The sequence below is a fragment of the Coregonus clupeaformis genome, unplaced genomic scaffold (genome assembly GCF_020615455.1).
Source record: "Coregonus clupeaformis isolate EN_2021a unplaced genomic scaffold, ASM2061545v1 scaf0235, whole genome shotgun sequence".
NCBI lineage: Eukaryota > Metazoa > Chordata > Actinopteri > Salmoniformes > Salmonidae > Coregonus > Coregonus clupeaformis.
This window is the reverse complement of record NW_025533690.1, coordinates 382,501-404,465: the sequence shown is the minus strand read 5'-3', so window position 1 is coordinate 404,465 and position 21,965 is coordinate 382,501. Positions and strand designations below refer to the sequence as shown.

The 21,965-nt window shown below is 42.3% G+C and overlaps 1 protein-coding gene across 5 annotated transcripts in view; it reads left to right on the top strand.

The window, feature by feature from the left end:
• LOC121559701 (RNA binding protein fox-1 homolog 1-like) overlaps nucleotides 1–21,965 on the top strand; it is a 72,508-nt gene that overhangs the window by 10,294 nt on the left and 40,249 nt on the right. For 4 of the 5 annotated variants that reach the window (XM_045214329.1, XM_045214332.1, XM_045214333.1 and 1 more), the window contains exons 3-7: nucleotides 16,576–16,719; nucleotides 16,863–16,916; nucleotides 17,234–17,326; nucleotides 19,631–19,691; nucleotides 20,284–20,337. In XM_045214329.1, the coding sequence (XP_045070264.1) occupies nucleotides 16,576–16,719; nucleotides 16,863–16,916; nucleotides 17,234–17,326; nucleotides 19,631–19,691; nucleotides 20,284–20,337 (406 nt within the window). The remainder of the gene's footprint in view (nucleotides 1–16,575; nucleotides 16,720–16,862; nucleotides 16,917–17,233; nucleotides 17,327–19,630; nucleotides 19,692–20,283; nucleotides 20,338–21,965) is intronic. The other variant, XM_045214330.1, reaches the window with a different exon arrangement.

Genomic DNA, 21,965 nt, shown 5'->3' with positions numbered 1-21,965 from the left:
TTCAGTTTGAAGTGATTGTGTTACTGTAGCTGTGTTGTTGACTAGCTCCTCTGAACAACAGTGTCCTGCCGAGTGAGCACATTTTCTATGCCAGGCAAAATCGCGTCTCATTAGCTCATTGTTATAGATGTATCCAAATAAATGTCACTAGAAAACAGCTTAAACAAATGCAAATGCAGCTACTTTGCTTTATTCTGGCTGCACTTTTTGACGTGACCGTAAGTTAGCCGTAGTGGGCTAGCTAGCAAGCAAGGGATAAGAACGTTGCCAGCCAGTATGGCAATGGAACATTTAGAACGAACGACTGGGTCCATAGATACAGAAAAAAATAAAACTCAACGACTGGGTCACATCTCTGGCAACCGAACCGATACAATGAACCACCAGCCGGCTTGGGTAGCAACCCTAGATTTGTTTTGGGACTATATCTTGTGGAAAGATTAAATAGTATGAAAAAATTCATCAAAATAACGTTTTTAATGAAAATATGTCAATCATTATTTGAATATGTTGGTAACCAATTGTATAAAAGTGATAATGCCCTCGAAGCCGGTGTTTGGAGGATATATTGGCACGGTTTGCCTAACAACACCCGTGCCGATATATCCTCCAAACACCGGCTTCTCTGGCATTATCAATTAAATATAAAACTGTTCATATATTACTCTTATATATTACTGTTATACAGTATACTGTATTACTGTTACATATTACTGTTCTATATTACTGTTCTATATTACTGTTCTATAATACTGTTCTATATTACTGTTCTATATTACTGTTCTATATTACTGTTCTATAATACTGTTATATATTACTGTTATATAATACTGTTCTATATTACTGTTCTATAATACTGTTCTATATTACTGTTCTATAATACTGTTATATATTACTGTTATATAATACTGTTCTATATTACTGTTCTATAATACTGTTCTATATTACTGTTCTATATTACTGTTATATATTACTGTTCTATAATACTGTTATATATTACTGTTCTATACTACTGTTCTATATTACTGTTCTATAATACTGTTATATATTACTGTTCTATAATACTTTTATATATTACTGTTATGTATTATTGTTATATAATACTGTTATACAGTATATTACTGTTATATATTCAGTAGCGGTGCGTGGGTAAAATCACCGGGGAAGCCAGTAAAAAAGCCATATTACAATCTATGTGTTGTGATAATTGCGTTGTTTGCTCTATAACATGTTAGTTCATATGCCTTGACACCGTGATATATAGGCCTGAGGCCGAGACAGTAAGAAGACAGAGTGGCAGAATACATTTAACCACACCTTTGTTTCATCACAAAACCGGAGAGCAACCTCTGTCCGGTGAAGTCCTCAACGCATATTGCATGTAACAAACAGTTATATGACCTACAGCATGGTCAAGCAAGTTGATGTTTTCAGACATGTTCAGACTACTAAACAACTATTGATTTAGAACCACAGACAGTTACCGCAAGTCGCAAATAAAACTTTATTTATTTATTATTATTATTATTATTATTATTATAAAACAGGAGCTGCCTCCACTATTCCAGCACCATTTCAACTTCAACATTTCAACATCATCAAAACACCTATGCTTAGTCTCATGCAGTGACAACTAGAAGATACCTATGTCATCCTCTTTTTAATGTTGGGGAAATGGTATTTGGGCTGCAATTTCTGAGGCTGGTAACTCTAATGAACTTATCCTCTGCAGCAGAGGCAACTCTGGGTCTTCCATTCCTGTGGCGGTCCTCATGAGAGCCAGTTTCATCATAGCGCTTGATGGTTTTTGCGACTGCACTTGAAGAAACTTTAAAAGTTCTTGAACTTTTCCGTATTGACTGACCTTCATGTCTTACTGTCATTTCTCTTTGCTTATTTGAGCTGTTCTTGCCATAATATGGACTTGGTCTTTTACCAAATAGGGGTATCTTCTGTATACCAACCATACCTTGTCACAACACAACTGATTGGCTCAAACGCATTAATAAGGAAAGAAATTCCACAAATTAACTTTTAACAAGGCACACCTGTTAATTGAAATGCATTCCAGGTGACTACCTCATGAAGCTGGTTGAGAGAATGCCAAGAGTGTGCAAAGCTGTCATCAAGGCAAATGATGGCTATTTGAAGAATCTAAAATATTAAATATATTTTGATTTGTTGTTCTTTTTTGGTTACTACATGATTTCAATATGTGTTATTTCATAGTTTTGATGCCTTCACTATTATTCTACAATGTAGAAAATAGTAAAAAATAAAGAAAAACCCTTGAATTAGTAGGTGTCCAAACTATATTACTGTTAAAAATATTGTTATATATTACAGTTATATAAAACAGTATTATACTGCATATATTACTGTTCTATATTACTGTTAAATATTACTGTTAAATATCACTGTTATGCAGTATAATACTGTTATATACAGTTGAAGTCGAAAGTTTCCATACACTTAGGTTGGAGTCATTAAAACTTGTTTTTCAACCACTCCACATATTACTTGTTAACAACTATAGTTTTGGCAAGTCGGTTAGGACATATACTTTGTGCATGACACAATTAATTTTTCCAACAAGTGTTTAAAGACAGATTATTTCACTTATAATTCACTGTATCACAATTCAAGTGGGTCAGAAGTTTACATACACTAAGTTGACTGTGCCTTTAAACAGCATGGACAATTCCAGAAAATGATGTTATGGCTTTAGAAGCTTCTGATAGGCTAATTTACATAATTTGAGTCAATTGGAGGTGTACCTGTGGATGTATTTCAAGGCAAACCTTCAAACTCAGTGCCTCTTTGCTTGACATCATGGGAAAATCAAAAGAAATCAGCCAAGACCTCAGAAAAAAAATTGTGGACCTCCACAAGTCTGGTTCATCCTTGGGAGCAATTTCCAAATGCCTGAAGGTACCACGTTCATCTGTACAAACAATAGTATGCAAGTATAAACACCATGGGACCACGCAGGGGGACCACGCAGCCGTCATACCGCTCAGGAAGGAGTTCTGTCTCCTACAGATGAACGTACTTTGGTGCGAAAAGTGCTAATCAATCCCAGAACAACAGCAAAGGACCTTGTGAAGATGCTGGAGGAAACAGGTACAAAAGTACCTATATCTACAGTAAAACGAGTCCTATATCGACATAACCTGAAAGGCCGCTCAGCAAGGAAGAAGCCACTGCTCCAAAACCGCCATAAAAAAAGCCAGACTACGGTTTGCAACTGCACATTGGGACAAAGATTGTACTTTTTGGAGAAATGTCCTCTGGTCTGATGAAACAAAAATAGAACTGTTTGGCCATAATGACCATCGTTATGTTTGGAGGAAAAAGGGGGTCCTTGCAAGCCGAAGAACACCATCCCAACCGTGAAGCACGGGGGTGGCAGCATCATGCTGTGGGGGTGCTTTGCTGCAGGAGGGACTGGTGCACTTCACAAAATAGATGGCATCATGAGGAAGGAAAATGATGTGGATAGATTGAAGCAACATCTCAAGACATCAGTCAGGAAGTCATAGCTTGGGTCTTCCAAATGGACAATGACCCCAAGCATACTTCCAAAGTTGTGGAAAAATGGCTTAAGAACCACAAAGTCAAGGTATTGGAGTGGCCATCACAAAGCCCTGACCTCAATCCTATAGAACATTTGTGGCAGAACTGAAAAAGTGTGTGTAAGCAAGGAGGAATGGGCCAAAATTCACTCAACTTATTGTGGGAAGCTTGTGGAAGGCTACCCGAAACGTTTGACCCAAGTTAAGGTGTATATAAACTCCCGACTTCAACTGTGTAACTGTTATATATTACTGTTATATATTACTGTTATATATTACTGTTATATATTACTGTTCTATAATACTGTTATATATTACTGTTCTATAATACTGTTATATATTACTGTTCTATAATACTGTTATATATTACTGTCACAAAGCTGCAGAATTAGACCTAGTGTACTCTATACCCTTCAGAAAGCTGCAGAATTAGACCTAGTGTACTCTATACACCTCAGAAAGCTGCAGGTCCTCAGAGGCCTTTACGCAGCAGGTTTCAGGCTGTGTTCTGATTCATTGTTTTAATAGAATTCATCTAGACACAAACATCCTGTGGTAGTCATTTGTTTGCTTGATTTATCGTCCCTCTCATTTTCATAAATATGTATATTGCCATTCACCCAGAGTGCAATAAAATCCAGTATTAGTTTGCATGGTAATGAGAAATATTTTCTTCCCCGAGCGCTGTGAAAAATGCTTAGTTTTTATTTTCTCGATAGTCTTTTCGAAGTTGTTTAATGCCGTATTAGACCTTAGCTTTGAAGGATAGAACTAGGAGAAGATAAGAGTTGTTGTGTGTTGATGAAGGAGAGAGGAGAGAGGGAGAGAGAAGGAGAGAGGGGAGAGGAGAGAGAGACAGAGAGAGGGGAGAGGAGAGAGGGAGAGAGAGAGGGGAGAGGAAGAGAGAAGGGGAGAGGGGAGAGGAAGAGAGAAGAGGAGGGGAAAGAGGGGAGAGGAAGAGAGAAGAGGAGGGGAGAGAGGGGAGAGGAAGAGAGAAGGAGAGAGGGAGAGGAAGAGAGAAGGAGAGAGGGGAGAGGAAGAGAGAAGGGGAGAGGGGAGAGGAAGAGAGAATGAGAGAGGGAGAGGAAGAGAGAAGGAGAGAGGGGAGAGGAAGAGAGATGGAAAGAGGGGAGAGAAAGAGAGTAGAAGAGAGGGGGGAGGAAGAGAGGAGGGGAGAGGGGAGAGGAAGAGAGAATGAGATAGGGAGAGGAAGAGAGAAGGAGAGAGGGGAGAGGAAGAGAGAAGGAGAGAGGGGAGAGGAAGAGAGTAGAAGAGAGGGGAGAGGAAGAGAGGAGGGGAGAGGGGAGAGGGAGAGAGATGGAAAGAGGGGAGAGAAAGAGAGATGGAAAGGGGGGAGAGGAATTGAGTAGAAGAGAGGGGAGAGGAAGAGAGGAGAGAGGGAGGGGAGGGGACGAGAGAAGGAGAGAGGGGAGAGGGAGAGAGGAGAGAGGGAGGGGAGAGGAAGAGAGAAGGAGAGAGGGGAGAGGAAGAGAGAAGGGGAGAGGGGAGAGGAAGAGAGGAGAGAGGGAGAGGGAGAGAGAGGGAGAGAGGAAGAGAGAAGGAGAGAGGGGGAGAGGGAGAGAAGGAGAGAGGGGAGAGGAGAGAGAGACAGAGAGAGGGGAGAGGAAGAGAGAAGGGGAGAGGGGAGAGGAAGAGAGAAGGAGAGAGGGGAGAGGAAGAGAGAAGGAGAGAGGAAGAGAGAATGGGAGAGGAAGAGAGATGGAAAGAGGGAAGAGAAAGAGAGTAGAAGAGAGGGGAGAGGAAGAGAGAAGGAGAGAGGGGAGAGGAAGAGAGAATGAAAGAGGGAAGAGAAAGAGAGTAGAAGAGAGGGGAGATGAAGAGAGGAGGGGAGAGGGGAGAGGAAGAGAGATGGAAAGAGGGGAGAGAAAGAGAGTAGAAGAGAGGGGAGAGGAAGAGAGGAGGGGAGAGGGAGAGAGATGGAAAGAGGGGAGAGAAAGAGAGATGGAAAGAGGGGAGAGGAATTGAGTAGAAGAGAGGGGAGAGGAAGAGAGGAGAGAGGGAGGGGAGAGGACGAGAGAAGGAGAGAGGGGAGAGGGAGAGAGGAGAGAGGGAGGGGAGAGGAGAGGAAGAGAGAAGGGGAGAGGGGAGAGGAAGAGAGAAGGAGAGAGGGGAGAGGAAGAGAGAAGGAGAGAGGGGAGAGGAAGAGAGAAGGGGAGAGGGGAGAGGGAGAGAGATGGAAAGAGGGGAGAGAAAGAGAGATGGAAAGAGGGGAGAGGAATTGAGTAGAAGAGAGGGGAGAGGAAGAGAGGAGAGAGGGAGGGGAGAGGACGAGAGAAGGAGAAAGGGGAGAGAGAAGGAGAGAGGAAGAGAGAAGGGGAGAGGAAGAGAGAAGGGGAGAAGGGGTAGTATTACACCTCTCATAACTCTAGTAGAGGAAAGACAGAGCAGAAAAATCTGGAAAATCACTTCTCTCCTTCTCCCTCTCTTTTTCTCACTCATACACTCATTACCCCGCCCCGTGTCTGTCTGTCTGTCTCATTAACTCTCCAGCTCTCATTTAATCTCTCTCTCTCTCTCTCTCTCTCTCTCTCTCTCTCAATGTTCAATTCAATTTGCTATATTGGCATGATTTAACAATGTACATATTGCCAAAGCACACTCTGTCTTACACTCTCGCCATCACTTAATCAACCCTCCCCCTTCTCTGTTTCTTTAGTCCGCTTTCCCACTCTGTCTATCTCTATCCCACTCACCCCTCATCTCTCTTTCCTTCTCTCACTCGCTCTATAGTCTGCGTCTATATGTTGAGGCACAAGGCAAGAGAGAGAAAGAGAGAGATTACCTCATCTGGCTGGCTTGTTTATAGAGTGATGTCATCCCCCACTCCACTTTCTGCTCTCTGTTAAAGTAGAGAGAGCTAGAGAGAGAGATGGAGAGACACAGAGAGAGAGAGAGAGAGAGACTGAGCGAGACAAAAAGAGAATTACTTGACACATTGGAAATAATTAACAAAAAAACAGAGCAAACTAGAATGCTATTTGGCCCTAAACAGAGAGTACACAGTGGCAGAATACCTGACCACTGTGACTGACCCAAATTTAAGGAAAGTTTTACTATGTACAGACTCAGTGAGCATATCCTTGCTATTGAGAAAGGTCGCTGTAGGCAGACCTGGCTCTCAAGAGAAGACAGGCTATGTGCACACTGCCCACAACATGAGGTGGAAACTGAGCTACATTTCCTAACCTCCTGCCAAATGTATGAACATATTAGAGACACATATTTCCCTCTGATTACACAGATCCACAAAGAATTCGAAAACAAACCCAATTTTGATAAACTCCCTTATCTATTGGGTGAAATACCAGAGTGTGCCATCACAGCTGCAAGATTTGTGACCTGTTGCCACAAGAAAAGGGCAACCAGTGAAGAACAAACACCATTGTAAATACAACCCATATTTATGTTTATTTATTTTCCCATTTGTACTTTAACTATTTGCACATTGTTACAATACTGTATATATATATATATATATATATATATATATATATATATATATATATATACATATGACATTTGAAATGTCTTTATTCTTTTGGAACTTCTGAGTGTAATGTTTACTGTTAATATTTATTGTTTATTTCACTTTTTGTTTATTATCTATTTAACTTGCTTTGGCAATGTTGCATATATTCCCATGCCAATAAAACCTGTAAATTAAAAAGAGAGAGAGAGGCGAGATCAGAGAGAGAGAGAGAGGAGAGAGTGGAGAGAGAGAGAGAGAGAGAGAGAGAGAGAGAGTGTGTGTGTCCTATGATAGGTACACCTATAGCTCATTTCTTGGCAGTAGTACTGTAGATTACTTTATCACGACCTCAACTCAGAGCGTTCACAGTCAGCCCACTGACACCCCTATCAGATCACAGCAAAATCACAGCCTAATTGAACAGAGTAATACTCAATCGTGAGGCATCAAAGCCAAACAAACTGCATACTATTAAGAAATGCTATAGATGGAAGGAAAGTAGTGTAGAAACCTACCAAAAAACTATTAGGCAACTACAAATTCCATCCTTTTTAGACAACTTTCTGGACAAAACGTTTCACTGCAATAGTGAAGGCGTAAACTTAGCAGTAGAAAGCCTAAACAGTATTTTTGACCTTTCAGCTTCCCTATCAAACCTAAAAATGTCAAGCCGACAACGTTAAATGGTTTGATGAAGAATGCAAAACCCTAAGACGCACAAATATCATACCCCCAAGACATGCTAACCTCTCACCATTACAATAACATTTTGGGGCGGTATGACATTTATGCCTCTGTAACTTTCTCACTCATCATTATTCACGATTCATTCAGGACTATCCGTAACCATGGTAGCATCACATTAATGTAGAAGTGTTTAGAAACATATTATATTCTTATTTACAATATAAGTGACTCCAAAATGACACAATACATTATTTACCATTAATTTCTATTGGGCACAAAATCATCTGAAACACAACCAAAGCAAACAGCAAATACATCCAACAAGTTTGTAGTGTCACAAGCCTGATGTAATCATTGCGTGCTCGGAATATGGGACCAAATACTAAACTTTTCACTACTTTAATACACAATAAGTGAATTTGTCTTAATACTTTTGTTGCCCTAAAATGGGAGGACTATGTACAAGAAGTGCTGTAATTTCTAAACAGTTCACTAGATATGGATGAAAATACCATCAAGTTAAAGCTGACATTCTGCACTTTAACCTCATAGTGATTGTATCATTTCAGATCCAAAGTGCTGGAGTACAGAGCCAAAACAACACAACCGCTGTCCCAGTCCTGTTGGAGCTCCCTGTACATGTTAAATATACTTCAGCTCAAGTTATTCCCCTGTTTTACTCCACACCCTTGGGAACATAAATGTGTATGTTTATCTCACATGTTGACTGTACATTTGTTATTTGTATACATTGATTTGATGACATCATATGTTTTTCCACCTACACCACATTAATGTGAAAAGCCAAACTGAATCAAAGGCTTTGTGGAAACCCACAAAGCAGGTTTATCAATTATAGTGGCTAGGGTATAAATGTGGTCTGATGGTAAATCATTGTTAGGAATCCAATTTCTCTCTCTCTCTCTCTCTCTCTCTCTCTCTCTCTCTCTCTCTCTCTCTCTCTCTCTCTCTCTCTCTCTCTCTCTCTCTCTCTCTCTCATTTCACTTCATTTAAATTCAAAGGGCTTTATTGGCATGGGAAACATAGGTTAATATTGCCAAAGCAAGTGAAATAGATAATAAACAAAAGTGAAATAAACAAACAAAAAATGTCAGTAAACATTACCCTCACAAAAGTTCCAAAAGAAGAGACATTTCCCTCCCCTCCCTCCCTCCCTCCCTCCCTCCCTAGTCTCAGTTCTCTCCAGTCATCAGTGTCTGTTTCTCTCTCTGTCCTTTGACTCCTTCTCTCCAGCAGTATGTCTAAAACAAGTCTCTCTTCTCCCCCTCTGACTATTTGACAAAGCTTCTGATGCTGTAAAGAAAATACAAGATATATATTTATATTCATTTTCTTCCTCGTTTGAAGGCGTCCGCTGCCAGTACAATCAACAGATGGCATACGCTGCTGCTGCTCATGCGCACACGTGTGTGTGTGTGCGTTGTGTGTGTGTGTGTGTGTGTGTTGTGTGTGTGTGTGTGTGTGTGTGTGTGTGTGTGTGTGTGTGTTGTGTAGCAGCAGCCTGTCAGCCGTATGCTTCTTCCTCTGTATACACACAGACAGTATTTGGAGCTGGCCAGCAGCCCAGAGTTGTTTCAGGGAGGATTGGAAAGTATTCTCTTTCTTGTAACTGGGTTAAGCATGGAACTGAATGTACAGTGTGTGTGTGTGTGTGTGTGTGTGTGTGTGTGTGTGTGTGTGTGTGTGTGTGTGTGTGTGTGTGTGTGTGTGTGTGTGTGTGTGTGTGTGTGTGTGTGTGTGTGTGTGTGTGTGTGTGTGTGTGTGTGTGTGTGTGTGTGTGTGTGTGTGTGTGTTTGTACACGTGTGTGTGTGATGACTAAATATAAAATGTAAAACATATATGTATGTATGTATACAGGATATGTACAAATACTACAAATAACTAGGTGTCTGGTTAGACCGTAAACTCTCCTTCCAGACTCACATTAAGCATCTCCAATCAAAAGTGAAATCTAGAATCAGCTTCCTATTTCGCAGCAAAGCCTCCTTCACTCATGCTGCCAAACATGCCCTCGTAAAACTGACTATCCTACCAATCCTTGACTTCGGCGATGTCATTTACAAAATAGCCTCCAACACTCTACTCAGCAAATTGGATGTAGTCTATCACAGTGCCATCCGTTTTGTCACCAAAGCCCCATATACTACCCACCACTGTGACCTGTACGCTCTTGTTGGCTGGCCCTCACTACATATTAGTCGCCAAACCCACTGGCTCCAGGTCATCTTTAAATCACTGCTAGGCAAATCCCCGCCTTATCTTAGCTCACTGGTCACCATAGCAACACCCACCCGTAGTCTGCGCTCCAGCAGGTATATCTCACTGGTCATCCCCAAAGCCAACACCTCCTTTGGCCGCTATTCCTTCCAGTGCTCTGCTGCCAATGACTGGAACGAACTGCAAAAATCTCTGAAGCTGGAGACTCTTATCTCCCTCACTAACTTTAAGCATCAGTTGTCAGAGCAGCTTACCGATCACTGCACCTGTACACAGCCATTCTGAAATTAGCCCACCCAACTACCTCATCCCCATATTGTTATTTATTTTGCTAATTTGCACCCCAGTATCTCTATTTGCACATCATCTTTTGCACATCTATCACTCCAGTGTTAATACTAAATTGTAATTATTTTGCACTATGGCCTATTTATTGCCTTACCTCCATAATTTACTACATTCGCACACACTGTATATATATTTTCTGTTTGTATTTTTGACTTTGTTTTGTTTTACCCCATATGTTAACTCTGTGTTTGTTTTTTATCGACTGCTTGCTTTATCTTGGCCAGGTCGCAGTTGTAAATGAGAACTTGTTCTCAACTGGCTTACCTGGTTAAATAAAGGGGAAATAAAAAAAATAAAAAAAATGTATTCATTTTGGTTTCAGATGTCTCTATAGGATATATAGACAGTAGAGGACTGGGTCTGTCTCTATCAGATGTCTCTATAGGATATATAGACAGTAGAGGACTGGGTCTGTCTCTATCAGATGTCTCTATAGGATATATAGACAGTAGAGGACTGGGTCTGTCTCTATCAGATGTCTCTATAGGATATATAGACAGTAGAGGACTGGGTCTGTCTCTATCAGATGTCTCTATGGGATATATAGACAGTAGAGGACTGGGTCTGTCTCTATCAGATGTCTCTATGGGATATATAGACAGTAGAGGACTGGGTCTGTCTCTATCAGATGTCTCTATAGGATATATAGACAGTAGAGGACTGGGTCTGTCTCTATCAGATGTCTCTATGGGATATATAGACAGTAGAGGACTGGGTCTGTCTCTATCAGATGTCTCTATAGGATATATAGACAGTAGAGGACTGGGTCTGTCTCTATCAGATGTCTCTATAGGATATATAGACAGTAGAGGACTGGGTCTGTCTCTATCAGATGTCTCTATAGGATATATAGACAGTAGAGGACTGGGTCTGTCTCTATCAGATGTCTCTATAGGATATATAGACAGTAGAGGACTGGGTCTGTCTCTATCAGATGTCTCTATAGGATATATAGACAGTAGAGGACTGGGTCTGTCTCTATCAGATGTCTCTATAGGATATATAGACAGTAGAGGACTGGGTCTGTCTCTATCAGATGTCTCTATAGGATATATAGACAGTAGAGGACTGGGTCTGTCTCTATCAGATGTCTCTATAGGATATATAGACAGTAGAGGACTGGGTCTGTCTCTATCAGATGTCTCTATAGGATATATAGACAGTAGAGGACTGGGTCTGTCTCTATCAGATGTCTCTATAGGATATATAGACAGTAGAGGACTGGGTCTGTCTCTATCAGATGTCTCTATAGGATATATAGACAGTAGAGGACTGGGTCTGTCTCTATCAGATGTCTCTATAGGATATATAGACAGTAGAGGACTGGGTCTGTCTCTATCAGATGTCTCTATAGGATATATAGACAGTAGAGGACTGGGTCTGTCTCTATCAGATGTCTCTATAGGATATATAGACAGTAGAGGACTGGGTCTGTCTCTATCAGATGTCTCTATAGGATATATAGACAGTAGAGGACTGGGTCTGTCTCTATCAGATGTCTCTATAGGATATATAGACAGTAGAGGACTGGGTCTGTCTCTATCAGATGTCTCTATAGGATATATAGACAGTAGAGGACTGGGTCTGTCTCTATCAGATGTCTCTATAGGATATATAGACAGTAGAGGACTGGGTCTGTCTCTATCAGATGTCTCTATGGATATATAGACAGTAGAGGACTGGGTCTGTCTCTATCAGATGTCTCTATAGGATATATAGACAGTAGAGGACTGGGTCTGTCTCTATCAGATGTCTCTATAGGATATATAGACAGTAGAGGACTGGGTCTGTCTCTATCAGATGTCTCTATAGGATATATAGACAGTAGAGGACTGGGTCTGTCTCTATCAGATGTCTCTATAGGATATATAGACAGTAGAGGACTGGGTCTGTCTCTATCAGATGTCTCTATGGGATATATAGACAGTAGAGGACTGGGTCTGTCTCTATCAGATGTCTCTATGGGATATATAGACAGTAGAGGACTGGGTCTGTCTCTATCAGATGTCTCTATAGGATATATAGACAGTAGAGGACTGGGTCTGTCTCTATCAGATGTCTCTATGGGATATATAGACAGTAGAGGACTGGGTCTGTCTCTATCAGATGTCTCTATAGGATATATAGACAGTAGAGGACTGGGTCTGTCTCTATCGGATGTCTCTATAGGATATATAGACAGTAGAGGACTGGGTCTGTCTCTATCAGATGTCTCTATAGGATATATAGACAGTAGAGGACTGGGTCTGTCTCTATCAGATGTCTCTAGAGGATATATAGACAGTAGAGGACTGGGTCTGTCTATCAGATTTCTCTATAGGATATACAGTTGAAGTCGGAAGTTTACATACACCTTAGCCAAATACATTTAAACTCAGTTTTTCACAATTCCTGACATTTAATCCTAGTAAAAATTCCCTGTCTTAGGTCAGTTAGGATCACCACTTTATTTTAAGAATGTGAAATGTCAGAATAATAGTAGAGAGAATTATTTATTTAAGCTTTTATTTCTTTCATCACATTCCCAGTGGGTCAGAAGTTTACATACACTCAATTAGTATTTGGTAGCATTGCCTTTAAATTGTTTAACTTGGGTCAAACTGTTCGGGTAGCCTTCCACAAGCTTCCCACAATAAATTGGGTGAATTTTGGCCCATTCCTCCTGACAGAGCTGGTGTAACTGAGTCAGGTTTGTAGGCCTCCTTGCTCGCACACGCTTTTTCAGTTCTGCCCACACATTTTCTATAGGATTGAGGTCGGGGCTTTGTCATGGCCACTCCAATACCTTGACTTTGTCGTCCTTAAGCCATTTTGCCACAACTTTGGAAGTGTGCTTGGGGTCATTGTCCATTTGGAAGACCCATTTGCGACCAAGCTTTAACTTCCTGACTGATGTCTTGAGATGTTGCTTCAATATATCCACATCATGTTCCTTCCTCATGATGCCATCTATTTTGTGAAGTGCACCAGTCCCTCCTGCAGCAAAGCACCCCCACAGCATGATACTGCCACCCCCGTGCTTCACGGTTGGGATGGTGTTCTTCGGCTTGCAAGCCACCCCCTTTTTCCTCCAAACATAACGATGGTCATTTTGTCCAAACAGTTCTATTTTTGTTTCATCAGACTGGAGGACATTTCTCAAAAAAGTACAATCTTTGTCCCAATGTGCAGTTGCAAACCGTTGTCTGGCTTTTTTATGGCGGTTTTGGAGCAGTTGCTTCTTCCTTGCTGAGCGGCCTTTCAGGTTATGTCGATATAGGACTCGTTTTACTGTGGATATAGATACTTTTGTACCTGTTTCCTCCAGCATCTTCACAAGGTCCTTTGCTGTTGTTCTGGGATTGATTTGCACTTTTCGCACCAAAGTATGTTCATCTCTAGGAGACAGAACGCGTCTCCTTCCTGAGCTGTATGACGGCTGCGTGGTCCCATGGTATTTATACTTGCATACTATTGTTTGTACAGATGAACGTGGTACCTTCAGGCGTTTGGAAATTGCTCCCAAGGATGAACCAGACTTGTGGGGGTATACAATTTTTCGAATAATAATATAATATGCCATTTAGCAGACGCTTTTATCCAAAGCGACTTACAGTCCTGTGTGCATACATTTTTACGGATGGGTGGCCCCGGGGATCGAACTGGAATTGTGATACAGTGAATTATAAATTAAATAATCTGTTTGTAAACAATTGTTGGAAAAAGTACTTGTGTCTTGCACAAAGTAGATGTCCTAACCGACTTGCCAAAACTATAGTTTGTTAACAAGAAATGTGTGGAGTGGTTGAAAAACGAGTTTTAATGACTCCAACCTAAGTGTATGTAAACTTCCGACTTCAACTGTATAGACAGTAGAGGACTGGGTCTGTCTCTATCAGATGTCTTTATAGGATATATTGACAGTAGAGGACTGGGTCACCTGGTCAAACTGTTCTTAATGTTTTGTCCACTCAGTGTATACTGGGAGTGGGTAAGGATGTATACAACAGCAGTCTATATTCTCACATTCTAATCGTTTGACTACCCCGTGGGTCCTGGTTGGACTACCTTTGACTACCCTGTGGGTCCTGGTTGGACTACCTTTGACTACCCTGTGGGTCCTGGTTGGACTACCTTTGACTACCCCATGGGTCCTGGTTGGACTACCTTTGACTACCCCATGGGTCCTGGTTGGACTACCTTTGACTACCCTGTGGGTCCTGGTTGGACTACCTTTTGACCAGGGCCCAGTTTCCCGATAGCGATGGAACGCAGGCTTACCAGTGTTTTAACTATGCATCTTTCCTCCAACGGAGCATGTGTCCATACTGTTAGGATGGAAAGAAAGGCAGCGCTGATATCTGATCAGTTTTCTCCATTCAAGTCTTGATTTTTCACATCATTGTGCACGTTGTAACGGCCTGCAATTAGCAAAATAGAACTCAATTGATCGAACATTACATTTATTTCAGTATTAATCAGTGCTTGACTTGGACTGAAATAGGTGCCGGTACTCATTTTGGGTGCCGGTACTGTTTATTTTTAGGTGCAGGAGCTCCACAATACTTTTGAGCTAATAGTCTTTGAGGAACAGGAGCTCAAGCAGTAGAACATTTGAGGTGCCGGTACTCAGCTCCTTAGAGCTCCTGCCCAAGTCAAGTACTGATATTATTGAATTATATAGTCCTATGTAGCTATATTGTAGGCTATTTATTTTTTAACATCTAGGTTTTCGATTGAAGCATATTTTTATCCTTCACTTGTTTGTAACAATTGCAAAGATATTGGCAACTTTGCATTTGTAGCCAACTTCCTTGTGAAGTTATCGCTGGTCACACGGAACCAAACATCTTGATTCTATGTTCAGCAGAGATCTTCTGTGTATAAAGTGACGTGGTACACTCTTAGAAAGAAGGGTTCCAAAAGTGTTCTTTGGCTGTCCCCAGAGGAGAACCCTTTTTTTGTTCCTGGTAGAAACTTTTTTGATTCCAGGTAGTACCCTTTTGGGTTCCATGTTGATCCTCTGTAGAAAGGGTTCTGCATGGAACCCAAAAGGGTTCCATCTGGAACCAAAAGGGTTCTACCTGCAACCAAAAAGGGTTCTTCAAAGGGTTCTACTATGGGGACAGCCAAAGAACCCTTTAAGGTTCTAGATATCACCTTTTTTTCTAAGTGTGTAGGAAAAAGACGTATCTAATGACGCACTTAGCTGTTCTATGAGTGGTCTGAGGCAGGCGGTAAATAGCGAGCATTTTCAAGTTCAACTTTAGTAACAATGGTTTTGGGAAACAGCTTGGAGATTTATCGATGCTCCTATGAAGGTTCTAATGATGAGCGTTGCCTTATGGGCCATAGGAAATGTAGGGCTCTGTACAGATTTACTGTGAGAACTGACAGATAACTCAATGAGCTAGTTCTGTTTCTCCAGTGTCTACACCACTGACCCTACGGTGTGTGTGTGTGTGTGTGTGTGTGTGTGTGTGTGTGTGTGGGTGTGTGTGTGTGTGTGTGTGTGTGGGTGTGTGCTTGCGTGCAATGTCATGACTTCGATAGATCATAAATTAAGGATTGTCCACAACAGATGATCGAGTTCTCGAATTGAACGGTTTATTAACCAGAACTCCGTAGCCTACAACAAATACATCTGCAAAATCACTATAGGTTTAGCCCTCTTTGTCAGGACGTGAAAAGAGACCAGAGGTTTCTGCTGTTCACCTCTAGTGTCATTCTAGTATTGATCAGCTGTTCACCTCTAGTGTCATTCTAGTATAGATCAGCTGTTCACCTCTAGTGTCATTCTAGTATAGATCAGCTGTTCACCTCTAGTGTCATTCTAGTATAGATCAGCTGTTCACCTCTAGTGTCATTCTAGTATAGATCAGCTGTTCACCTCTAGTGTCATTCTAGTATAGCTGTTCTAGTATGACACTAGATGTGTTCCTTTCTTTAGTTTATTTTCTGTGTATAATTCTGTCTCTCTCCTTCCTCCCCCTCACTCCCCTCCCCCCTCTTTCCCTCTCCTACTTCCCTCTCCCCTCCCTCCCTCCCTTCCTCCTCCCTCCCACCCTCCCACCCTCCCTCTCTCCCTCCCTCCCTCCCTCCCTCTCCCTCCCTCCCTCCCACCCTCCCTCCCTCCTCCCTTCCTCCCTCCCCTCTCCCTCCCACCCTCCCACCCTCCCTCTCTCCCTCCCTCCCTCCCATCTCCCTCCCCTCCCTCCCTCCCTCCCTCCCTCCCTCCCTCCCTCCCCTCCCCCAGCAGACGGAGGAGGTGGCTCAGACAGACAGTCAGCAGCAGAGCCAGTCGTCTGACAGTTCTAACAGTAAGACACAACCCAAGCGGCTCCATGTCTCCAACATACCCTTCAGGTTCAGGGACCCAGACCTCAGGCAAATGTTTGGCGTGAGTATCACAGTACAATTACTGATTTTATCCCCCAAAAGTTAATCATTTCCAAATGTAAAATGCTACATATGCTGTAGTACTGAAGAATCCTCCATTAAAGAATGTCACTGACTCTGGCTTTTTTCTGTCTTTCTTTCCAGCAATTTGGTAAAATATTAGACGTTGAAATAATTTTTAACGAGCGGGGCTCTAAGGTACGTGATGCGTTGTGTTTCTCTTCTCATTGGTAGCTGTTAGAGGAAGCTAGAGGTTAGAGATTTGTGTTAGAGCACAGAAGATATGGAAAACGTTTTGAAGCAGAGGGGGTACCTACCTAAAGTGTGCTTAATCCTTCTACGTTTCAAAATGTTTTCTCCTTTTATTCTTCTGAACGACACCCCAGGCTGTGTTCTGTAATGACTGGATGACTGGAGTACCATGAGCAATGACAGTAATCATATGAATAATGATTGTAATGATAGTAATATTAATAACATGCATGTTGTTTTCTCCCTCTCCATCCTGCATGCAGGGTTTTGGGTTCGTAACTTTCGAGCATAGTGCGGACGCTGACGGGGCGCGAGAAAAATTACACGGCACGGTCGTAGAAGGCCGTAAAATAGAGGTGCATGTTACAAATACTTCCTCTACTTCCTCCTCCTCTTCCTCCTTTACCTCCTCCTCTTCCTCTGTGTCAGTGTGTGTGAATGTATGTGTGTGTATAACGTCCGCTTCACTCCCCCAATTTCACCCTGTCCCACACGTCACCTGTCTCTCCACCTGCGCCCTCACCTCCCTCCCTCACCCTCCTCATACAGCCCCCATTTTGATTTATTGTCAGGTATTTTACACCCATGAATACGTGTACAAGTTTACTGTTGTATATTTCCCAGGATTTGCTTCATTTTTTTATGACTTAATTTATTTTCAAAAGAGCTCATTTGTTAACTTCAGTAGAAGGTTGTTGTGAAGTACATATTGTGTTTTGTCTTTCTGAAGTTAAAGGGTTCCCCCTAGTGCTTAGAGCCAGTTCCTCAGAAAAGTCAGGAAGTAAACAAAGCAGTGAAGCATCATGGGTAGTGAGTGACCTCACTGCAGGGTTAGGGATATACGGTGGCCTGTAAGTTACAAACTACAGTCCCCTATAAACAGTGGAGAAAAAGTCAAATATATAAAAGCTAAAGAGAACAATGATAGTATTTGCCACTTATTCTCATTCAACAGTATTTTAGAAACATTGATTTGGTTTACTTGGCAACTCACAAATACAATCCAATAATACAAATATGTTTTGGGAGCCACACAGAGACCTTTAGAGAACTACAGAGAGAGCTAAGAGAGAGAGTTTTTAGTGCATAGGTGCACGTTTTAGTTTTTGCACTAAAACTACACAGCTGATTCAAATAATCAACTCATCATCAAGCTTTTATAATTTGAATCAGCTGTGTAGTGCTAAGGCAAAAAACTAAACGTGCACCCCTTCGGGTCCCGAGGACCGAGTTTGGGAAACGCTGGAAAGTGATTGCGGGTATAACTGCCATTGCTTTGGCCTCTTGAGTAAGACGTTGCATATTCCTCTCTCATCTCCCCCTCCTCCATCTTCCCAATGGTAGCTCCACTCGTATAGGCCCCCAACTCTGTTACCATGGTAACAAAACACAAACAAGTGGGCGGGGCCAAAAACAGGTCTGGGAATGGTAAGTGTGAAGTGAGCCATTCTGACAATGTATTATTAATACCATCTCTCTCTCTCTCACTCTCTCTCTCTCTCTCTCTCTCTCTCTCTCTCTCTCTCTCTCTCTCTCTCTCTCTCTCTCTCTCTCTCTCTCTCTCTCTCTCTCTCTCTCTCTCTCTCTCTCTCTCTTTCTCTCACTCTCACACACTCTCTATATCTCGAACGCTCGCTACGCTCAAATTCACGTGTCTTTCTTTTGGCTTGTGGTTGAGTTGGGTGTTTCTTGAAGCTGTGTTATGATTATATGTTTTCTCTTGCGTGTTACGGCGTGTTTTACCACTCAGTGTCTCAGTCCAGCTGCTAGCGTGATGATGCGTGATGCGTGACCCAATCTGATTGGTTGAGACATGCACTGACTCGTTGCACCTCTTCTCTGGGACTGTGGAACCCGTTGATTGTGTTTTTGGACCACAATGCACCCTGTTTTTAATTTTCCCTTCTGTTAGCTGTGATTCAAGCTGGAATGACTTGATTGATTGACTGATTAATTGATTGGTTGATTTGATCAGTTTTTATTTCTGTATTTATTTCTGTTTTTATTTGGTTGATGACTCTGATTGTTGTTGCGATGACACTCCAGGCTTGGTGAGGTGGAGTGTGAATGCTACATGTTGCTTTGTGTCTGTCTGATGGTTCTCCTTACTCTGGAAGATGACTGGATGTTGCAGAATGCTCCAAACATGTCCTCCTCCTTCCTCCTTCTCCTTCCTCCTCCTCCTTCCTCCTTCCTCCTTCCGCCTTCCTCCTGCTCCTTCCTCCTTCCTCCTTCCTCCTCCTCCTCCTCCTCCTCCTCCTTCCTCCTCCTCCGCCATGTTATTTGTTAATTGTTTCCACTTCCCCCTCTCTACTGCATGCTCCTTCATATGACAACACAGCTGTTTGATTGTTTGTCCAGTGTTGTTTCCTTTATGTTTCACTCATTTCCTTTTGAAGACCGGAACTGGATTAAGCATGCTGGAAATCTTTTACAATATGAAAATATTAAAATATTTTTTTTATTTGCTTTGTATGATTCTTTACTATTTATGTATGACATGTTTAAATACTGACATGGATGTTTGTCATGACAACTTAAACGTTTTGGAACACATTGATGTACAAATTATGATATGGAAGCATGCCGCTTTATTGATCACAACATACTGTTGGCTGACTGCTATTGGACATACACTGATACAAGCCTGTCTGTGATAGGTCAACAATGCAACAGCACGGGTAATGACCAACAAGAAGACAGTCAACCCTTATGCAAACGGTAAAACTCACTTCTGTGGGAGGGGTTTAAGACTCACTGGGCTTCTGTGGGAGGGGTTTAAAACCACTTATATGTTTTCTATATATGTCTTTATCTTCTAGAAAATATTTCTGATAATAAAGATCACTTCTATCCTGCAACAACAGCTGCTGAATTTTCTTTTTCATCTCTCTCTCTCTGTCCCTCTCCTTCCTTCCTTCCTTCTCTCTCCTTCTCTCTCTCTCTCTCTCTCTCTCTCTGTCCCTCTCCTTCCTTCCTTCCTTCCTTCCTTCCTTCCTTCCTTCCTTCCTTCCTTCCTTCCTTCCTTCCTTCCTTCCTTCCTTCCTTCCTTCCTTCCTTCCTTCCCTCCCTCCCTCCTCTCTCTCTCTCTCTCTCTCTCTCTCTCTCTCTCTCTCTCTCTCTCTCTCTCTCTCTCTCTCTCTCTCTCTCTCTCTCTCTCTCTCTCTCTCTCTCTCTCTCTCTCTCTCTCTCTCTCTCTCTCTCTCTCTCTCTCTCTCTCTCTCTCTCTCTCTCTCTCTCTCTCTCTCTCTCTCTCTCTCTCTCTCTCTCTCTCTCTCTCTCTCTCTCTCTCTCTCTCTCTCTCTCTCTCCAGGGTGGAAGTTGAACCCAGTAGTCGGTGCAGTCTACAGTCCAGAGTTCTATGCAGGTAAGAGGACAGATGAGGATGTAAACTATCTTCCCTCTCTGTTGGTCTCTGCCTCTCTATGAATATGTGACTGATCTGGGTTCTGAATCCACATTAACTGTGTGTTCCATGTCCAAGGTTACTAATAACATGATTCATCGAACCACATCCACATCACACGATTCACCGAACCCCATCCACATTACACGATTCACCAAACCACGTCCACATTACACGATTCACCGAACCACATCCACATCACACGATTCACCGAACCCCATCCACATCAAACGATTCACCGAACCCCATCCACATTACACGATTCACCGAACCACATCCACATCACACGATTCAGCGATCCACAACCACATCACACAATTCAGCGAACAACATCCACATCACATGATTCAGCGATCCACGTCCACATCACATGATTCAGCAATCCACACCCACATCACATGATTCAGCGATCCACATCCACATCACACGATTCACCGAACCACCTCCACATCACACGATTCAACGAACCACATCCACATCACACGATTCACCGAACCACATCCACATCACACGATTCAGCGAACAACATCCACATCACATGATTCAGCGATCCACGTCCACATCACATGATTCAGCAATCCACACCCACATCACATGATTCAGCGATCCACATCCACATCACACGATTCAACGAACCACATCCACATCACACGATTCACCGAACCACATCCACATCACACGATTCAGCAATCCACATCCACATCACACGATTCACCGAACCACATCCACATCACACGATTCAGCGATCCACATCCACATCACACGATTCACCGAACCCCATCCACATCACACGATTCACCGAACCCCATCCACATCACACGATTCAGCGATCCACATCCACATCACACGATTCACCGAACCACATCCACATCACACAATGTGGATGTGCCCACTTAGCTAGCTGTTAAGACCCTTTCCTATTGGCACTTTAAATCAGGGCCCAAATTCCAGCTAGCTCCAATGGAATTCTCCAATTTGAGCTGGGTCTGGGGAAACCCGGGCCAGTGCAGCCCAGTTTCACAACTGGTGCTAGCTGCATTTGATTTGGGTTTGTGACATCGTTACTATGCAACCACCAGATGATCACTGCTGAGTGCTCCGTGTGTGTGTGTGTGTGTGTGTGTGTGTTGTTGCTACTACTAGCTAGCACATGGACAAGGAGTACTGCAGCAGTCAGACATGACATTAATTACCACCATAGCTGGATCCTTCATTTATCTTGCTTTACACAATAAACCTTTATAAGGACAATGTCAGGCGTTGTTTTTGGTTAGCAGCCCTCGAATGCTAGCTAGCTAACATTAGCTTGCAAATCAGAGTTGAAACGAGTTAGCAGGGATTTTAGCTAGTCATGTCATATTGATACATTATTGAAAACTAGCTAGCTACATCCTATCAAACCTGTCATCTAGTTTGTTTGGTTAGCTTGCTAGCTAGTAGCCAATGCCATGGTAAGCAAACAATAGGAATGTAGCTAGCTATCCTGTTTTGCTAGCGACGACGCTAACCATTTAGCTACCTAGATAGCAAGCTAAAAACTTGGGTGGCTGACACTGGCAGGAGTATGGGGTAAATTTAGTTACAGTGTG